This window comes from Ambystoma mexicanum, chromosome 3q (genome assembly GCF_040938575.1).
Source record: "Ambystoma mexicanum isolate Mex_15411 chromosome 3q, UKY_AmexF1_1, whole genome shotgun sequence".
NCBI lineage: Eukaryota > Metazoa > Chordata > Amphibia > Caudata > Ambystomatidae > Ambystoma > Ambystoma mexicanum.
The window spans coordinates 182,246,222-182,266,879 of record NC_090926.1 but is presented as its reverse complement, the minus strand read 5'-3'; the positions used below and the strand labels follow the sequence as shown (position 1 = coordinate 182,266,879).

At 50.5% G+C, this 20,658-nt stretch overlaps 1 protein-coding gene across 3 annotated transcripts in view; it reads left to right on the top strand.

The window, feature by feature from the left end:
- Positions 1 to 20,658, top strand: part of DIP2B (disco interacting protein 2 homolog B) — a 1,149,028-nt gene that overhangs the window by 565,530 nt on the left and 562,840 nt on the right. For all 3 annotated transcript variants that reach the window (XM_069653448.1, XM_069653447.1, XM_069653449.1), the window contains exon 15: positions 137 to 230. In XM_069653448.1, coding sequence (XP_069509549.1) covers positions 137 to 230 — 94 coding nt within the window. The remainder of the gene's footprint in view (positions 1 to 136; positions 231 to 20,658) is intronic.

Below are 20,658 nucleotides of genomic sequence, written 5' to 3'. Positions count from 1 at the left end.
TAACAGGTAGTTAAGTTTGTATTTGTTGATTTAAATGGAGCAGACATTTCGTATTTGAAAACCATGCTGGTACTTGAAACTGCTGAATATGATTATGCAGGCCTCATTCAGGTGCCTCTTCTGTATTTTTATGCAGACAGTAATGAATAAGATGCATTCCATCAGCGTGCCCTACTCTGTGATGAAAGCCTGTCCGCTCTCCTGGGTGCAGCGAGTACATGCTCATAAAGGTACAGTACACACACTTCTCATTTTAACATGGGCCTTGCGTTTATACAACTACCCCTAGGGGTCATGGTGACTATAACTCCATCCCACTCAAACACAAACTTTTCCTCCTGTGAGTTCCATTAGCAAAACATTGCAATCTGAGACAACAGTCCCAGTTGTTGAGCACACTTATGCAATATATTACTTGGTCAAATGAAAAGCTAGGCATGGAAGAGTTTTAACCCTTTTAAATAGTTTCATTTGAATAACCACACATACACATTTGCAGAATTCACACTCCTCCTTGCTGTAAATGGACACTATTTGTTCTTAATAATTTCTGAAATCTAGACATCTTCAATCCATGTTCCTACATGGGCACATGTGATTGCATGTAGTGGTGTACAAGGACCTCTTCACTGCATGCATTGCAAAATGTAATTTACTTTGGTTATTTTCAATATTTTGTTAGTGAGCTACGTTTTACCATTCATGCAAAAGGTAAAGGATTGTGGCAAATACATTCTGCCGTCTGAGTTTAAGACCTTTTTATGGACTTTGTGATTATTTTTCCCTGTATTCTTAGGTGAGCGGGAATGTTTTTCCCTTCACCTAGTTCTTTACTCTTTTTATGGGTGACCTTAGGCTTCCCTTTTTAATTCTTATTTCTTGGGTGAACTACTGTTGCCAAGTAGTAAAGAGGGACTTTCATCCCCCTTTACATTTTATATAGTGGGTTAGCACACCCCACCTTGTGTGGACTGCTGGGGGATACAATGTATCCCCTTTCTTACTTACCGGGTAACATTTCATTCAATGCTGAGTTTTAATTTAATGGCTGATTGCAATGATTTTACCTTTGTGACTTTGTCATTATTACTCGCAAGCTGTTAAATCAGCCCCAGTAATGCACAAGGAGGGTCACCATTCTGCTAGAATGGCTGCCATGCTACGCAGGTAAGAACTCGGTTGAAGTTTTGTTTTTGGTGGGAATCCTTTGTATTCTCTGGCGATGCTCCAGAGTGTCTGAGAAGGCAGGAAGCGAGGGAGGAGTCTGCCTTTCTGCAGTCCTTTGTCTTTTACCTTGCCTGAAAAGGAACCAGTTCCCACTGAGGGGCTGGCTGTCCTCAATGGACAGCCTGATGGCCCCTTTCTGTGAATTGCCGGGAGAGTTTGCAGAAGTGGTGCTGTAGTGATAAATACTCTGATCCTGGAAGCTGCTGAAAAGTCGACCACTGGAACCAAATCCAAAGAGGAATATGAAGAAACAGATGTAACCATTTCCAGCGACTGGAGAGCCTTCTGAGTAACAAAAGCCTAATATAACCCTTCCTTCGAAGCGACCTGCGAGTCCCCAGTGGCTGGTGAGTCCCATTAGTCTCAAGAAGAGCTGCATTTTGAGCCATCCCTCGACGAGCTGCACCCTTGTGATGCTGCAAACCACCAAAATACCCAGGAACCTCAGGCCAGTGTGTGGTGCATGGTCTTCCGAAGTCGGAATCCCTCTGACATTTTGGTGGACTCTTGCTCGAACTCCGAGACCCGATTTGAATCCCTGAAGTTCCCTCACCAGAGTGCAAGACCTAGAGAGTGAATGTTAGGGAGAACTCTCAGAAATCTGGTAATTCCCTTCTACCATAGCGACCCCCAGCTCTTTTGCTGGACTTTAGGACTTCATTTTTATCCTGGAGAGAGTGATTGAACTGTATTTGTTTTGGTTTTGGAGTCCGACAAACTCCATAGGCATAGTTTTACAATGTGACGCACAGCACCTTCAGTGCATTGTCACATAGAAATCCTTTGGATTTCTGCTAAGGTTTAAATACCTTCTTTTGGATAACTGTTTCCAGGAGTAGTAAAGTGAAATTGACTACTTACATTTGGAACTTTCTAGACCCAGCACACAATCTTACAATAGGGTGCTGGAGGGATTACTTAGTATCTCCTTTCTCTAACGTCTCATGTAACATTTTGATGCTACCCTTTCTACAATTAATGGCTGGTGGCAGTGGTTTATTTTTTACTACCATTGTGTGTTTTTACCGCAGGCTGTATTTGCAGCTGCAGTGAAGCACCCTTGAATGTCCATTTTGTCAAAATGGCCCGGTCTTCATTTTTCGCCATTTCTTGTTGTAAAGTCCTCCTTGAGATTTACTCTGCGCGCCAAATCAGGGTTGGTCACTTAGTTCGTTTTGTCTTTGGTGTGGTCCACAGGTGAAGCCCGCCTCTGGCTCCAGCATGTCTGCAGGGCAGGAAGCGAGGGAGGTGCCGAAACTCTGTGCTTAGTCTCCTTGGTTGCAGGAATGCACCCAAAGGTGATTGGCTGGCTAGGATGCGAATCAATGGGAGAGACTTGCATAAAAAGCGAGGTCTTTTGCAAGGAAGGCAGAGGCCACCACTGGACAAAGGAATCCAACTTGGAAGAGAAGCTTGCTGCAACTCCTGAACCGTTGGTTTGCCCGGTGAAGCCCTGCTGCATTGCTGAGGCTCCAAATTCGCCTCGACTAAAGATCTGCAAAGGATGACTTCTCCCCTTGGGTTGGTGGGACCAATCGACCCCAAGACGAGCTCATCTGGAAATCCTCTCGGAGATGGCTGTACTTCCATTGCTGCTACAGTAACTGATTGCCAGGGAGAGGAACTGTTAGGCCAGGGTGCACTACAACAACCCTGACCTCAGGTCTGTACTACACAGGTTGGTAGTGTGTTGAGCAGCCTGGCTTACCTCAAGAGGGGTCAATGTGAGCTGTAGGGGAGGTGGAGAGATTCACAGTGACAAGTATTCAAATAAACTCTTACAAGCAAGGTTTCTTGATTAAACAATTTATTTAGCCATCAGAGATTAAGGGAGCAATATAATAGTACACACAAATACACTCCATAATTCATGCTCTTAATATTTCTAAATCAGTAAGTATGCTTTTGGGATGGCACACACACACTTCCTACACCCTCAGGTGACTTTAGTAACTAGGACACTGTGGACATTAATATACCACTGTTTGCATTTAGAATCAGATTGGCAAAGAAAAAGGTTATTAGAACAGAACAAGAGATCACACAAATATTCAGAAAGCAGGCAAGTACTTTTGGTAACCCCCAATGCAAAGTTAGTTAACCCCTTCCTGGACGGAAGACCAAACACAATGTCAGGGGGGAAGAAGAGTCATTTAGGGAGCCAAGCCTGGCCAAAGTCAATTGGACAAAAGTCTAGGTGAGCTGAAGCACTTCTTGCAGGTAAGTAAAAGTCTTGCACAATGTTTTTGAAGTCTTTGTAGAAAAGAAGAATTCAAAGTAGGGCCACAATCTGTTTAGACTTGCGAAGTAAAGAAGCGATCAGCAACTCTGCAGAGCAACCACAACAGGTCTCACCAACAGAGAACAAGTGCAGTTACACAAAAAGAGGTAAGTTCTCTTAGACTGTACAGTATCTTTAGGCTGATAAAAGGGGCAGCAGATGACTTCGGTTCCTGTGCACCTCTGCAGAAACTGTTGTTCCTGGGCCTCAGTCTTGGCGACAAGAGGGAGGACGTCTGGGGACTCCTACAATGCAATGGGTCGGTCACAGCCGGCAATCTTCAAACAAGTGACACCTCAGTGTTTCAGCTACTCGTGTCAACCGCAAATAGCTACACTGTGGTTACTGGCTGTCGAGATGGGCTTTCCTTTCATTTGGTTTCCAGCACTCTGTTTGAGGTTGCTCAGGCTCGGTCAGTCCTGCTTCCTGGGAGTCCGCAGGATCTTCCTGGAGCTCTTGGCCAGCTTAAAAGCAATGCACACGATCTGGTGTTTCTCTCCCTGGCTATTGGGTTACAGCTGCAACTGCAGTGGAATTTCAACCACCTCTGAGAGGATGTCCAGGTGGCTGGCTTTGGAGTTGATTGGTACCACCAACTCAAAGGGAGAAGTCTTCCTTGCAGGGCTTCTCTAGTTGAGAGAATTCGGAGCTTCGGCAAAGCAGCAGGGCTTCACAGCGCAAACGGTCCAGGCGTCTCTTCCAAGTTTTTCTTCGGATTCCTTCATCCAATGGTCGACTCCACTTTCCAAGCCAAAAAGCCTCTCCTTTTATGCATGCGTCTCCCATTCATTCCAGCCTGTCAGTCACCCAGCAGGGTGGCTGCTAGGGAGAAATCTCATAAATGTGATAATTCCCTTCACCTTAGAGACCCCCACCAACTTTGCTGGATTTTGAGGGCTTCACTTTTTTACCTGGAGAGAGTCTGAGCCTTTTTTCCCCACACGCTCATGTATTTTGATGTGTGTTTTACTCTTGTGTGCCTTGATTATGGGGTTTTAGATAACTCCATAGGCATCATCTTTTCATGTGTGTCACACAGCACCCTCAGTGCAGTGACACAGGGAAGCCTTACAGGCAGTCCCAATGTTTATATAAATTCTCTGGGATCAACTATTGTTTCCCAGAGAAAGTAAAGTTTACTAGTCTTCCCATAGAGGTCTGGAGGAGTTACCTAGTATGCCCTCTGTCTAGAAACTCCTGTAGCAGTCAAATGCTACCCTTTCCTATCAAAATGGCTGGTGACAGTGGTTTTATAACTCACTACCATGATTTTTCCCGACCGTGAACACCGGTAGCTAAAATCGCGGGAGCCATGTTTTTCAAGATGGCATCTGAGCCCCCTTTGTTTAAACAGGTCCTGGTCGTCTTTTTTCACTGTTTCTTTTTGGAAAGGTCCTTCTAGAGTTTGTCTCTGTACACCAAACCAGGTTTGGTCCCTTTGTTCTACGCCTTTGGTGGGCTTCAGGATTGAATACCGCCTCTGGTGCCCGAGTGTCTGGGGAAGTGAGGGAGGTGCCCGAAACTCCCGGTGCTTAGGCAAGGACAGCCACCCTGCTGGGTGAGTGGCAGCTGGGCTGGAATGAATGGGAGAAAACTGTTTAAAAGGCGAGTCTCTTGGCTTGGAAGGCAGAGTTGACCACTGGAACGAAAGAACTGAAGATGAGCTGGCAGAGGACGGCTGCTGCAACTCATGGACTGTTGGTTTGCCTGGTGAAGGCCTGCTGCAGATCCAAATCGCCAAGTTCATCTCGACAGAGAAGCCCTTAAAGGACAACTTCTTCCTTTGAGTTGGTGGGACCAATCAACTCATAAGCCACCTCGACACCATTCTCGGAGCTGGTTGTATTTTCCTCAGAGTGCTGCAGGAACCGAATAACCAGGGAGAAGGACACCAGTTTGTGTGCTTGAAAACAGCTACAGGAATAAAAGATTTGCCAGTTTGCCAGCTTTGTGACCAGCCCCCGAGCAGTGCAGGAGGGGAGGGGAAGGGGGGAGAATGATCTGTATCCCAGGTCTGACCAGTGACGCATGAGAAGCTTATCGTGTGTGGAGGTGAGGCCAGGGAAGGACCAGAGGGGAAGCCATTTGTAATACGGGGGTGAGCCGGAGGCGAGCGCCAGAATCTGCCGCCAAGCCCTTATAGTGGAGGCCACCGGGTCCGCAGGGGCCTGCGATCGATACGAGTGGAAGAGGATCAATGACATGACGTTCACCTCCTCGGCGGCCAGGATTTCGAGTTTAACATGCGGGGGGGGGGGGGGTGTTTCCTGGTGCTGGTACCAGTACGTAGCGTATTGAGCCTGGGCGGCTATCCAATACTGGACGAGATCAGGTGCACTGAAGCCGCCTTTCTCGTAAGGCAGGGTCATATGCTGCCACTTTCTGCGCACAGCTCCTGAGTGCCAGAGGAAGCGGGCGCACCCCGCATGCAAGTCCGCAAAGTATTGTTTTCCGGGCCAAAGTGGAACGTTAACGAATATGTACAGGAGACAGGAGTTTTGGGACTATTATCATTTTTATTAGAGACATTCTTCCCGAGAGTGAAAGGGGGAGGTTTCGCCATCTTTCCATCTTGGTGTGAGCATAATGTGCGGCAGCCCCATAGTTCTCAGACAATAAAGAGGGTCTAGAGAGGGCCACTTGGACCCCTAGGTATTTGATGCCTTCAGGTGCCCATTTGAGAGGGAACTCTCATGTAGGTTGGGGGGTTGCAAGGGTGAGGAAATATCTCTGATTTAGAGTAATTAATGGTGAAGCCTGAGAATGTGCCAATCTTGATCATTTCACGTATGATCGTGTCGAGGTGAATTGAAGAGTCTCTAATATATAACAGCACGTCATCGGCGTAAAGTGAAATGATTTCGGGAGAATCCCACAACCAAATCCCCCCTGCGTATGTGGTTGTTACGTACACCGTCAGCCATGGGCTCGATGGCCATCGCGAACAACAAGGGAGAGAATGGGCAGCCCTGTCGCGTCCCCCTATTTAGGGAGAAGGGGGCCGACAGGTTAGAGTTGACTAGGACTCTGGCTACAGGGTTAGTGTATAACAATTTAATGCAGGACATCATATATGGGCCAGTCCCCATCTTCTCCAGTACCGCCCATAAGTATTGCCACGAGACCATGTCGAACGCTTTTTGAGCGTCCAGCGTCACGGCTACTGCATTGGCTCGGGGGTCGATTCTATAGATTACGTTAAAAAATCGTCGAATGTTTAAGGCAGTGGAACGGGCAGGGACAAAACCGCTCTGGTCTGGGTGGATCAAATATTTCATGATGGGGAGGAACCTATTTGCTATGATTTTGGCGAAGATTTTGGTATCAGTATTTATGAGGGAGAGGGGTCTATAAGAGCCACACTCATCTAGAGGTTTACCCGGTTTGGGAAGCAACGTAATAACGGCCTCGCGCAAGGAACAGGGGAGGGTAGTAAGACGCAGCGACTCCTCCCAGACCTCGTGCAGGCGCGGGGCAAGAAGGGCAACATGTTCCTGATAGAACTCGGCGGTCAGGCCATCTGGACCAGGGGCTTTACCCTTAGGCGGGGCCGAAATGACAGCGATAATCTCCTCAAGGGTGAAGGGAACATCAAGTTGTTCTCTGGTGGCTAAAGATATAAGGGACATTGGGATGCGGTCCAGGAGGTCATCAAGATCTCGCGGGCTGTGCTCTGTTTGCTGGGCATAAAGGGTTGTATAGAAGTCTGCAAAGGTCTCAAGAATGGGCTGGTCGGACCAATGTCTCACTCCACCACTATCGATGATGCTATCAACTCGAGCCCCCGCCTCCTTCGGCCCGAGCGAGGCGGGCAAGAGTACGGCCAGGCCTTTCTCCTTCACCATACTTATGGGCTGCAATGGGACGGGCGAGATATCTTATTTCGCTGTGGGCGAAGGACACGAATGTGTCTAGTTCCTTTCTGAGCTAGCTTGGGCGGAGAGGGGATGGCCGCATATTCACACTCTAGCTCTCGGAGTCTGGACTCAGAGCGGCGCAGAGAGTTTCTAATGTCCTTCAGGACCCCAGCCTCCCTGGAGATACACATGCCCCTGATGAAAACCTTAAAGACCTCCCACCTCACCCCATCCGTTGTATCGTGGCGTTGGTTGTTATCGAAAAACAAGGTGATATCTGCAAGGATGTCAGCCTTGAAGACTATATTGTGTAGTGCGTCTGACTTAAACTGCCAGTGCGAGTGTGGAGGGGGGGGTCGGGCTCAGGGTGATGTCTAACGTGATCGGGGAGTGATCGGAGAGTGCGGGGTAGGATCTGTGTGGTATGTATTTTGCCCATGAGCCCCGCGGAGAGGAGGAAGAGATCGATCCTGGAATGACTGTCATGGACGGAGGAGTAAAAAGTAAACTGTCTCGTCTTGGGGTGGAGTGCTCTCCAGGCATCCACCAGACCTGTAGTGAGCATGTGTGCATGGAGGCGGTGAGCGGCTCTAGAGTGTTCTAGGTGCAACACCGGATCTGTCCAAGTCGGAGTCGAGGATGAGATTCATGTCCCCCCCCCCCCCCCCCCCCCCAGATGATGGGGACCCCAACATAGCCAAGTAGAATGTCAAGGATGTGGTCGAAAAACTCAGGTACATCTATGCATGGGGCATATGTGTTGACCAGGAGGTATTCTGTATTAGCGAGGAAACAGTGAAGGATCACACATCTACCCTGGGCGTCTATATGGCTGGTGCGAAGGGAGAACTGCAAGGATTTGTGAATCAAAGTGAGGACCCCTCTGGATTGTGATGAGAACACAGTATAATATCTGCTGGGGCCCCATGACGGGGCAAGAGAAGCCGATAGTTGTGCGAGGGCGTGAGTTTCCTGTAAGAGAAGTGTTTTGACCCCGTGCCTCTGGGCGTAGGCCGTGATCCTGCGTGCCTTCGTAAAGTTGCTGAGCCCTCTGACATTCCAAGACATCAGCCTAATAGCCATTCAGTAGTAATTTAGGGGGGAATCCCAGTAATGTGCGTCATATTTTGTCAAACTGGTGCCAGCAACTTATACCGCTACCAGATGTGTCATACCAAAAGCTACCACTGTCTCGCCATTTTTATTGTTAAACCATTCCCCAACAACCCCGCCACCCCCAACATAGCAGTGCTCAAAAACCCACCCAAAGTCTCACGTCCGTTGTGCCAAGCCCAACGGGGCTGGGCCAGCCCCCAAACCAAACATGGGAGCAACCAATGAACTAAACAAGCCAAACTCAGCGTTGCATCTGCAGCGGGGAAGCTGCTGCCGTGAGCCCGATTAAGATTGTATAACGGTGAAATACACCAAATACCATACAGCGGCGGCGTAGTTAAACTTTAGAGGAGACAACATAGTAGGGCACAGTGAGCATGGGCTATAGGAATAGAGGATCCCAGTACAAGTGCAATATACCGTCAACCATACAGCCGTGACCCATGTTATGATTCATGAAATTTCAATGAGTTACAACAATAAGAGAGCATAAGGGGAAGAATACATGGGATTATAGGGAAGATGCAAATGACTGGTGTGGTATTAGTAACACAATAATTCAAGTAGCGCGTGCAAGGCAAGTCGGCTCAACCCTCATCTACGGGGTCTCCTTCCGGGCTTGGGACAGGAAAATGTGACTCGATGAACTTCACCGCTTCCTCAGGGACAGTGAAAAAGTACAGTTTGTTACGATGGGTGAGCTTCAGCCTTGCGGGGAACAACATGGCATATTCCACCTTCCTCTCCCGGAGCATTTTTTTTACGCCATTGAATTGTCTGCGCTCCATTTGGACGTTGACAGAGAAGTCAGGAAAGATGCGGATAGTTTGGGACTCAAGTCTAAGTTCCCCCTTCTCCCGGGCAAGCCGTAGGATGTGGTCCCTATCTCTGAAGCTGAGAACCTTAGCTATGATTGGTCTGGAAAAATCGCCTGGCTTGGGGCGTGGGGCCAGTGATCGATGGGCGCGCTCAATAGTGAAAAAAGGAGAGAGTTGAGGATCACCTAGGAGGTCTCTAAGAAGGGTCTCCACTGCCAGCTCCATTTTGCCTTTGAGGGCTGTCTCAGGAACCCCCACTATGCGGATATTATTCCTACGAGATCTGGAGTCCAAATCATCGCACTTCGCCTTGACCTGCTTCATGTCTCGCACCAATTCAGAGACCGTATCCTAGAGCGTATGTACCTCGTCCTCAGTGGCCCCAATTCTGGTCTCGGCCTCCACCAGCCTAGTGCCATGCTGATCCAATTTGGCGCGTAGTGAGGCAACATTTGCATTTGTCATCTCATTTTTCATGAAATGACGCAAAGTTTTTGGCCATGCATTCCATGATTGACGTAAGGTCCGGCTGAGGAGAGCATGGGGATATATCCGGGTCGTCGTGAATAAGGGCAGCCCCAGCCTGGTCTTGCTTGGCAAGCGATTTGGCAAACTTGTCCATTGCTCCAGCCTTGTTGGCCCCACGTGCTTTGCCGGACATTTTGGGGGGGGCTTTAAGAACAGTAGAGGGTGTAACGTTGAACGACAGAAGCAGGAACCAGGGGGTTTATGGAGGAACTAGGTCCAAATCAACGGTGGGGCGGCATCCGCCCAGTGGGAAGGAGGTAGGAACCCCACCAACAGGCGTGTTATAGGGCGGTAAGCCCGCTCCGAGGGGCAAGCAAGGAGTCCCAGGGGCAGTGCAGTTCGGGGTGGACAGTATCTTGTGGCGCCCACCTCTGTGCCAAGAGGGTCTAGGCAGAGATGGTCAGTGTTGGAGGGCAGCGCTGTCAGGGGTGCGTGATGCTCCCGGGGCGTAGCAAGAAGGTGCGCTGGCTAGGGAGAGGAGAATAGTAGACGCCTACGGTAGCACCAGCACCGGTTGAGTGGTTCGGGGGGTCGCTATCCTGTGTAGAGTGGAGCAGGGACAGCCCGAGGACACGGCAGACAAGATAGGCTGATTTTGTGGTGCCCAGCTCCCCCAACCTCCTCACCTCGGGACTCCGCAAAGCAAAGTATGTGTAGCAGTTGGAGTAGTAGCAGGTCTCCAATCAGCAGCAGCGGATCCAAGGCACCAGCAGGATCCCGGAGCCAGGAGGCCCCAGCACGGCCGCCCGTCACTGCCGTCTCATGGGACCCGTGGAGTCAGCAGCAGAGCCGCGAGGGAAGGTGCCGGGCTGATATCAGTGCGGGGGCCGCTCCGGCAGCCCCCGCCGAGTTCCAGCGTGATGTCTCCCATCAGGGGGCGGCGCCGTCACCGCAGCGCCAGGGAGAAGTGCAGGGCAGATGTCCGTAGCAGCTGCTGTGCCTGCGGGGGGGGCGCTCCCGCAGCCCCTGCTGCACTCCTGATTGATGCCTCTCGACCGGGGGCCGCTGCGTAGAAGGAGTGGTGTTGGGCGGAATCGGTGCGGGGGCCGCTCCAGCAGCCCCCGCCGCAGGAGTGCCGCCCCCTGTCAAGGGGCCGGCGCCGCAGCCCAAGAGGTGGCGCGGGAAGGGCGCCGGGCCGATACCAGTGTGGGGGCCGCTCCGGCAGCCCCCACCGAGTTCCAGCGTGATGTCTCTCGTCAGCGCAGGGAAGAAGTGCAGGAGGCGGAGCGGGCCGGCAAGAGGGAACCAGCAGGCCGCGGGTGTAGCCTCGCCCCCAAGGGCCGCGACGTCCGGGGCGAGCGGCCAGTGAGGAAGAGTCTCCGCGCCCGAGGCGGCCGCCCGCTCCGACAGCAACCCCAGAGGGCGGGTGGCCGGTCGTCTCCGCACAGCAATGCGCTGCAGGGGGATGGCGGGGACAGGCCGCCGAGGAGCCGCACGGCCCAGAGGCCTCAGCCGGCAGGCGGGCCTCCCGAAGTCCGGATTCTCCCCAAAACAGGACAGGTTGAAGTGGGGACAATGGGCAGCAGGATGCGCGGGGTCTCGGCCTCAGTGTGTCCGTGAAACCGCTGATTGAGGCGGATATGTAGCGCTTGGGCCACGGAGCGTTAAAGCTAAGCGGCCATCTTGCTGGCTGCTCAACAGCGCCCCCCAAGAGAAGCTATTTAAACCTTTGGGAAATCTGGAAGACTTCCCTGGGTCACTGCACTGAAGGTGCTGTGTGACAGAATGTTAAAGATGATGTCTATGGAGTTTGTCAGACTCCACAACCAAAAGAAACCGAGGTCAAAATCACATTAAAATACATCAGAGCATGAGAAAGAAGTGGTCTCACTCACTCCAGGATAAAAAATGTAAGTCCTAGAGTCCAGCAAAAAAGCTGGGGGTCTCTAAGGTAGAAAGGAATTTGCACATTTCTGAGATTTCTCCATAACAGGAACACCAGAATCAAGTGAGTGTCTTTAAGTCGTACCCAAGTTCCAGGATGATCTTCCCGACTCCCATGAAGTAGGACTGACCATGCCTGAGCCACCTCAACAGAGTGCTGGACCCCAGATGTGAGGAAAGTCCATTAAGGTGTCCGAGAACCACAGTGGTGCTATTTGCAAGGGTCGCGAGAAGCTGAAACCGCGAAGTGCCGCAGATCTGAAGTTTGCCCATTGCTGCCGCCGACCTTCCATTCGTAGTGCAGGGACCCATTAGAGTCCCCAGACGTCCTCCCTCTTGTCCCCACGACTGAGGCCCAGGAACACAGGATCTGCAGAGCTGCACAGGAACAGAGGCCAGCCAAAGCCCCTTTCTTCTAACCAAAGGTACTGTACAGTCTGAGAACGTACTTCTTGATGTGTAATCTAACTTGTTTTCAGTTGAGATTTGTCGTGGTTGCTTTTGTAGAGTTCCTATCAGCTTCTTTACCTCACATCCCTAATCGGCTTGTGGCCCCGCTTTGATTTCTTCTATTCAGCAAAGACTTCTAAAACATTGTGCAAGATCTTTACCTACTTGCAAGAAGTGCTTCAGCTCATCTAGACTTTTGTCCAATTGACTTTGGCCTAGCCTCGTTCCCTGAATGACTCTTCTTCCCCTCTGACATTGTGTTTGGTCTTCCTTGCAGGAAGGGGGTTAACTAACTTTGCATTCGGGGGTTTCAAAAGTACTTACCTGCTTCAGAATATTTGTGTAATCTCTTGTTTTGGTCAATAACCTTTTTTCTTTGACATACTCTTAAATCTGGTTTTAAATGCAAACAGTGCTATATTAACAACCAGTGTCCTAGTTACTAAATTCACGTGAGGGTTAAGTAAGTGTCTGTGCCATCCCAAAAGAGTACTTACTGATTTGGAAATATTAATGTGTATTTTGGGGTGTATTTGTGTGTTACTATTATATTGCCCCTCTGAAGAAGGCTTACTCAAACTGACTGTTAAATTAATAATTGTTTAATCAAGAAAGCTTGTGTATAAGCATTATTTGAATACTTGTCACTGTGAATCTGTGTTAATTCCTTACAGCTCACATTGACCCGTTTGGCTGCTCAACATGCTACCAACCTACCAACCTGTGTAGTACAGACTTATACGAACGGTTGGGTTCCTTTTGCTAGGTGGTCCGGGTTGTTGTAGTGCACCCAAAGGGTACTGCATACATTCTTGCCTAACACAGAGGCTAAGGACTCCCTCGAAACAGCATGATGCAAGCCTGAGCCACCTCAACAGAGTGCTGGACCCCAGAAGCAAGGGCAGCCAATAAGGTGTCAAAGAACGTGGTCGTGCTATTTGCCGGTAGCTAAAACCGCAAAGTGTGGCTGATGCGGAGTAAGTCCATTGCTGCCACTGACTTTAAAACCGTAGTGCAGGAGTGACCAGACGTTCTCCCTCTTGTCCCCATGACTGAGGCCCAGGAACAACTGGATCCGCAGGATTAAAACAGAAGCCAGCTGGATCCCTTTCTTCAGACTCAAGGTACTGTGTATCTAGGGGTACTTACCTCTAGTGGTGTGTAGCTTGCTTGCTCTCATTAGAAACTTGCATTTGCTGCCCTTTGTAGAGTTGCTGGCATCTTTGCTTTTCACAAGCCTCCCAGCTTGTGGCCCAACAGTGATTGTTACAACAAACACTCTATAACATTGTGCAAGACTCTTGCGCTATTTTCAAGAAGTGCCTCAGCTCCCCTAGACTTTGCTCAATTGACATCGGCTGTCCTTGTTCCCTGTAGACTCTTATTACCCTCTGACTTTGTGTTCACCTGTCCCTCAAAGTCATACGTAAGTTACTTGTATAGCCGGGAAAGGGTTAACCTATATTTCATTGGAGGATTGTACCGTACTACCTGTTTGGAGAAACATGTCAACCATTGTTTTCTTCCCTAAACCTTTCCTTTTCCCATAACTCCAGCATTGCAGTGTTCAAGTGATATGTCAATGTGCAGTGTCCTAACTATGGAAGTCGCCTCTGGGTGTAGGAAGTGTGTGGGACATGCCAAAAGGTTATCTACTTAACTGAAACTGAAGGAGTGTATTTTTTAAGTGTATTTTATTTTTGCCAATTGTCCTTTCTAAACCAGGCTTATTTTAAAACTGACTATTAAATTAATTAATATATTTAATTAGAAACCTTGAGTATAAGTGTTATTTGAATGCCTGTCGCTGTGAATCTCTATGTTGCATCCCTGCAGCTCACATTGACCCCTCTTGTGATGAGCCTGGCTGCTCAGTCACTTTACCAACTTGTGTAGTACAAGCCTATACCAAACGTTGGGTTACCTATTGCCAAGAGGACAAGGCTGGTGTAAATTGTAAGGTTGCAACAGAGTTTCACAGTGACAAGTATCCAAATAACACTTACACTCAAGGTTTCTTGATGTATCATTATTTATTAATTTAAGTCAGTTTTAAAATGAGCCTTCTTTTGAAGGGAGCAATTGGCAACAAAAAAATGCACTTCAATATAAACTTTCAGATCAATACAGTAAGTAGATAGACTTTTGGGATGGCGCACAGATTTTCCTACACCCTGAGGTGACCTCAATCATAAGGACACTGTGGACATTATATATCACTTTTCACACTGAATTGGTAATACTGTAGTTGTGGCAAAAAGGAAAAGGTTTGGTAAGGAAACAGTGGTTAACAAGTTTCTCAAGTAAGCACTTTTGAGCAACCCCAATGCAATGTAGATTAACCCTTTCCTAGCTGTACAAGTAAATAATGTACGACTTTTTGGAGGGATAGGTAAAACACAGTCGGAGGTTAGAGTCTTCAAGGAGCCAGGACAGCCAATGTCACTTCAGCAAAGTCTAGGGGAGCTGAAGCACTTCTTCTAAGAAGATAAGTAAGAAGTCTTGCACACAGTTTTGTTGAAAATGAAATCACTGTTGGGACACAAGCTGGGAGGCTTGTGATGGGTAAAGCTGCAAGCAACTCTGCAAAAGGGCAGCCAATTGAAGTCTCAACCAAGAGCAAGCAAGCTAAACAAAAGGTAAGTACCCATTAGTTTACAGTACCTTAGGTCTGAAGAAATTGGTTCCAGCTGGTTTCTGTTCCTGTTGTATGGCATATCCGGTTGTTCCTGGGCCTCAGTCATTGGAACAAGAGGGAGGTCGTCTGGGACTCCTGCACTATGATTCAAAGGTCGGCGGCAGCAATGGGCAAAGTTCAGATCAGCGGCACTTTGTGGTTTCAGCTTCTAGCGAATAGCACCACCACCGTACTTTTACGTCCCGTCCCCTTTCCTCCATACTGCATGGGAGCCCCTTACAAGGGACGGGGAGACTGAACCTTTTTCACCAGTAAAAAACATTCTTCTCCTTTTAAATTTAGAGGCGCGCAGGGGTGTGGCCCTGGGAGCATGCGCTGCCCTGACTTCTCCCTACGGGACCACACCCCAGTCCCCCGTTCCCTTTTCTGCACCGACGGGAACGGGCCTAATTCACCAGCGCTCCTGGGTTTGTCTTCGGCCATGTAATTACATGCTCGGATACTTCTTTCTTTTTTGTCTTTTTATCATTTAGGCACTTGGTCCTCGGGCGTCACGCATCTACTTGGGCATGTCAACTTCTGCAGGTGTCCATCCTGCGACGGGCTCTTCCCTACTAAAGACCCCCATGCCCTCTTCCTACGTTGCCTTGGCCCAGACCACGGCTGGCAAACTTATACCTCGTGCAACGCGCTTTCCTCAAGGACTCTGAAGAACAGACTAGGCAGGTGGAAGGAGCTCTTCCAGAGATCGCCTCCAAAGGACCGAAAGGACTTAGTCTATCATCGATCCAGGCCCAAGGTATGGCTGCTCTTTTCCAGCGCACCCCGCAAGGGAGACCCCTTCCCAAGGACTCGCCCGCATGTTAGGGACTGCTCAGGTCCTGGTACCAGCAAAAGTACTGAGGCTGCATCAGCTTCCGGCCGCCAGCCCGAGGGGTTATTAGATCCTCCCGGTGACAGTGCTGAGGGACCGGAAAGGTTCTTTTACCGGGTCTTGACCCGAGGGGCTACACCCTAATATCAGCAACATGTCCGAGGGGACGCCTGTACGCAATTCTACCGGCAGATCCACCAAGGGCGAAATGCCTACCGGGGCTTCAGCCCGAGGAACCGGGTAGGCCCCATGATCCACACTCAAGAGTCCTGGACGGGGCGGGGTCCAGTGAGCCGAGCAACACGAAGCGGGCATATGGAAGGCAGCTCGACAAAATGGCTGCTGTGCCAGAAAATCAAGGCATCCGGCCGACACCGCTCCAGGGAAGGCACCAGGTGGAGGATCGTGTGTCAAGGTGGGTCTGGTGTCAACTGGGTATGTGGCCTACAGTTAACTCTTCCTTCGTGCAACGCAGGTTCCCGCTGCGTGCATATGGGCAGGGCATGCAACGGCTCCAGCAGCCCCTCGCTACCCTGTCAATATCGCCTACCACCAATCCAGCCTGTGAGGACAGGTTGTTTGAATGTTTCCTTGGGCTCATGAAATCTCCTTGGGTGGGAGACATCCTCGGGGATGCCATCAGGGATGTGCTCCTCCGAATGGCTCCGGCCCCTCGGGTGCCATTGCAGACGCCTCTGGCCCCTGTTCAGAATCATATCCAGGCAGTTCTTCAATAGCCTCTGCTCCAGCTCTGGTCTTCACACCACAGCTCCCAACTCCCCGCCTCCGGTCCCTGACCAACAGGACCTGCAGGGGGACACAGATGAGGATAAGGCCCCCGACATGCCATCTTCAGCCAAAGCCTTCCACAAACGTCTGGCAGGGCTGGCACTTGGGCCTTCCTCAACCCGAGGTCGAGCAACTAGCAGAGGGGGTCCTCGCAGAAGTCCTCACGCTACGTCCTGCGACTAGAACTGGGATCCCGATGCAGAAGGACGTATTTGCCTTGGCCAAGAAGGGCTGGCTCAAGCCCCACTCAGTCCAGCCGGTGTACAAACACTTGGATGCCAAGTACGGCCAGATGGAGGGGGATACACTCTTGCTATCAGCCCATCCTCAACCACACTCCTCGGAGATCACTGCGGCATCACTATACTCCAAGCCTCAGCCGCCTCTGCGGCGCTGCTAGGCAAGGAGAAGATCTTGGAGGCGTACAGGAAGAAGCTGTATTTCAAAGCGTCTTTGCACCTTCGGCAAGCCAACGCGGATGCCATGCCGTTGACCAGAGGGTGGGAAATTGCGGATTTCCTCCCAGAGCTTCCGGCACAAAGCACAATTGCGATTCAAGGCGGGATTGGCAGAGGCCAAGATGGTGGCGCAAGACATGGAGTCCACCGTGGCCCACATTGAGACCTGTGGCCGTGCTATCTGCATTGCCACGGACATGAGAAGAACGGCCTGGCTCGGGATCTTACCTTAGATCTTCAGTTCGAAGGGGGTGACCTCTTCCACTCCACAACGGACAAGGAGCTCGATAAAAAGAAAAACAGCTCACAAACAGCCTTTATCCATCTTGACAAGAGCGGAGGTCCAGGCCGCCTGACCGTTCGCTGACTAAACATCGCCGTAAATAACAAAAAGGCTGGGGCGGGGTGGAGTCGGTGCTTTTTCCAGTCCCCCTCCTCCGCAACAGCCTCGGAGGGAAAGAAGGCATGACACGCCATTCCCCACTCCCCGACCCCTCCCGTACCAGACCCCCTTCCCCCCCGTCCGGGTCCACGTGCCTCTAGTGGGGGGCAGGCTTGCTCTCTATGCACATTTCTGGTGCCAGAATTTTGCGGACCCCTGGATTCTCTCGGTAGTCTCCGCGGGGTACCACCTCCCTATCCCAGCCTCTGCTCACGCCTCACACAGGTTGGGACAGCAATTCTTCTGGCGAAGATCCGGTTGCTCGTCCAGAGCTAGGCAGTGGAGGCAGTCCCAGCCTCCCAGCGAGGCTTAGGCTTTTACTCCAGGATTTTCACCATTCAGAAGAAGAACCAGGAGGGCCTGAGAGTTGTGCTCGACGTATCCAACCTCTCCCTACCGCTACAAAAATTCAAGATGGTTACGCCAGCTTTAATAGCGGAGACATTGTGCAAGGGAGACTGGATGTGCTCCCTGGATATGAAGGACGCATACCTACACGTCCAGATCTGGCAGCCTCATTTTCTTTTCTATGATTCAGGATCATGGGCTAACATTTTTAATATAAGGTGCTCCTTTTCGGCCTCAACTCGGCCCCCAGAGTCTTTACCAAGCTGATGAATACAGTGGCGGCCCTCCTCATCTACCCGTACTTCGATGACTGGCTTGTCAGGGCGACGTATCCCTGCACCACACTTCCCACGTTCTCATGAACGCACTGCACAATCTGGGATTTTCGCTCAACCTCAAGAAGTCACAGCTGCGGCCTACGCAGAGATTGACCTTCTTGGGCCTCATCTGGGACACTTGCTCCGAGTTTTTCCTTCGGCAGACAAGATCACGGCCATCAAGAGGGCCACTCCTCAGTTCCTCAGCAGAGAGGACATTGGCCTGGTGGTACCGACACCTATTGGGTCTCATGGCGTCTGTCCTATTTGCCGTCCCCCACACGAGACTCCTGAGGAGGATACAGCTGCATTTCGCAGCATCATGGAACCAGGAACGGGGCTCTCAGAGGAAAGGTTATTATCTCCGCCTATCTCTTCACCCGGACCTCACATGATGGTCCAGGGACTACAACCTGAGGATGGGCAAGCCCTTTTGGCGACCTACCCTTCAGGTCACCATCACCACAGACTCCTCTCTCGAGGGTTGGGGAGCCACCCTGGACAACCACTGTGTCCATGGCACCTGGACATGGCAGGACTTGGAGTACCACATCAATTGGCTGGAAGCTCAGGGCCTTCCTTCCGATTATCGGAGGCATGGTTGTCATCATTCAGACAGACACCTCGACAAGCATGTACTATGTCAACAAGCGGGGAGGTAGCAGATCTCCTCCACTGTGCAGACTGGCAGTCAGCATGTGGGAATGGTCCCTGGAAAACATCTACCTCACGGACGTCTATCTTCTGGGAGAATCGAACCTGCAGGCGGACACTCAGCAGATTGGGAGCAGACAACTACGAGTGGCAAGTAAACGACCTTGTGCTGCAGGAGATCTTCAGCAAATGGGTCCACCCCTAGGTGGACCTCTTTGCCATCTGGGACAACAAGAAGTGCCAACAGTTCGCCTCTTGGCAGGGACAGGGCCCCGGCTCGCAGGGTGACGCATTTCAGATTCAGTGGAACAGCATATGTTGTCCCGCCCAAACCTCTGATACAGAGTGATATGCGGGATCAAGGAATCTCGCCTTCGCCTACAGAAACTCAAAGGAAGAGGTGTTCTCTTCAAATCCAATTGTCAAAAAGCAATTAAAGGGACTGGCCAGGCTCTACCTGCCCCATCAAGAGACCACACCCTGTATGGGATCCCAACATAGTCTTGGGTGCTTTGGTGCACAAACCATTCGAGCCAATGGTGTCTGCGGACATCAGGCTGGTCCCCATTAAGATGGCCTTACTGGTCGGCCTCACCTCATCTTGGCACACAGAGTCCGCAAAATCCAGGCGCTGGTCGCCTCAGAACCATATACTAGGTTTCACAAGGATTAAGTTGCCCTGCTGACACACCCAGCATTCTTGTCTAAGGTGGCGTCTGCTTTCCATCTAAACAACAAAATAGTGCTGCCTACATTTTTTGCTGAACCGCAAGATGAGGCACAGAGTTCTGCACTGCCTCGATGCCAGGCGTGGCCTGAAATTCTACTTGGACAGGACAAAGGGCTTCCGCAAGTCGGACGCTCCGTCAGAGGTTCAAGACTGGGGTATCAGGCCTCCCTAGCCCAGTGGATGGTCTCAGCCATCAAGGAAGCGTGAGAGGGACAGCATAAGCCACTTCTGGCCAACATGCATGGCCACTCGGTAAGAGCTAAGGCATCAGCCATTGTATTCCAACGGCATGTCCCCCTGGCAAGTCATAAGCAGGCCGGCCACTTGGGCCTCCCCTTCGGCTTTCTGCAAGCACTACTGTTTCGATGCTGGCTCTAGATCAGATGCGGCTTTCGGACAGGCGGTTCTTGAAAACCTTTTCCCAAGGAGGGTCTCCTCTCCACCCTGGGGCTACACTCTGTTGTAATCGCCCATGCAGTATGGAGGAAAGGGGACGGGACGCAAGAGTAATTATAAGTTACTAACTGTAGTGACTAACTTACTTGGTCCTTAGTCCTGTTTCCTCCATACGTCCCACCTTCCTCCCCCCTAATAAATCTGGTGTCATTAGGCAATGGTGATATATTGTTGACGCATCTATGGAGACTGGGGTGTGGCGCTGGAGGCCGTAGTCAGGGCAGGGCATGCTCCCAGGGTCACACCCCTGCGCACCTCTAAATCTAAAGGGGAAGACGTTTTTTTCTGGTGAAAAAGATTCCGTCTGCAATCCCTATGAAGGGACTCCCACGCAGTATGTTGAAAAGGGGACTAAAAACTAAGAATGTTAGACATTATAAGTTACTCACCGTAGTGACGAAGTGTCATTTTTGAGTCCCATTGTGTGTACTCATTGTGGACCCCTTACAAGCTCACCATCTCCTGAGTCTTGGCCTAGACCACTCGTCACTGCTGCCTTGAAACGGTTTGACTACAGCTTCAAGGGTTGTCCCTGTCGCAATATAGGTTGGCCTTCCAAACATCCATCCACTAGTCCAGAGTATAGAAAATCAGTCCTAACAGCGATGGCGTTGACTTGTTGGGTCATAGACCAGGTGAAGTCAAGGTGCACACCTAGTGTCTTCACCAAAGTGGACACAAGGATCGCTAGCCTGTCAATATTGAAGTTGGTGTATTGGCGGCTGAGGTTTTTTTTAATACTGATGGTGGCCCTACCAACAGGATCGCTGGCTTCTCGTCATTTAGATGGA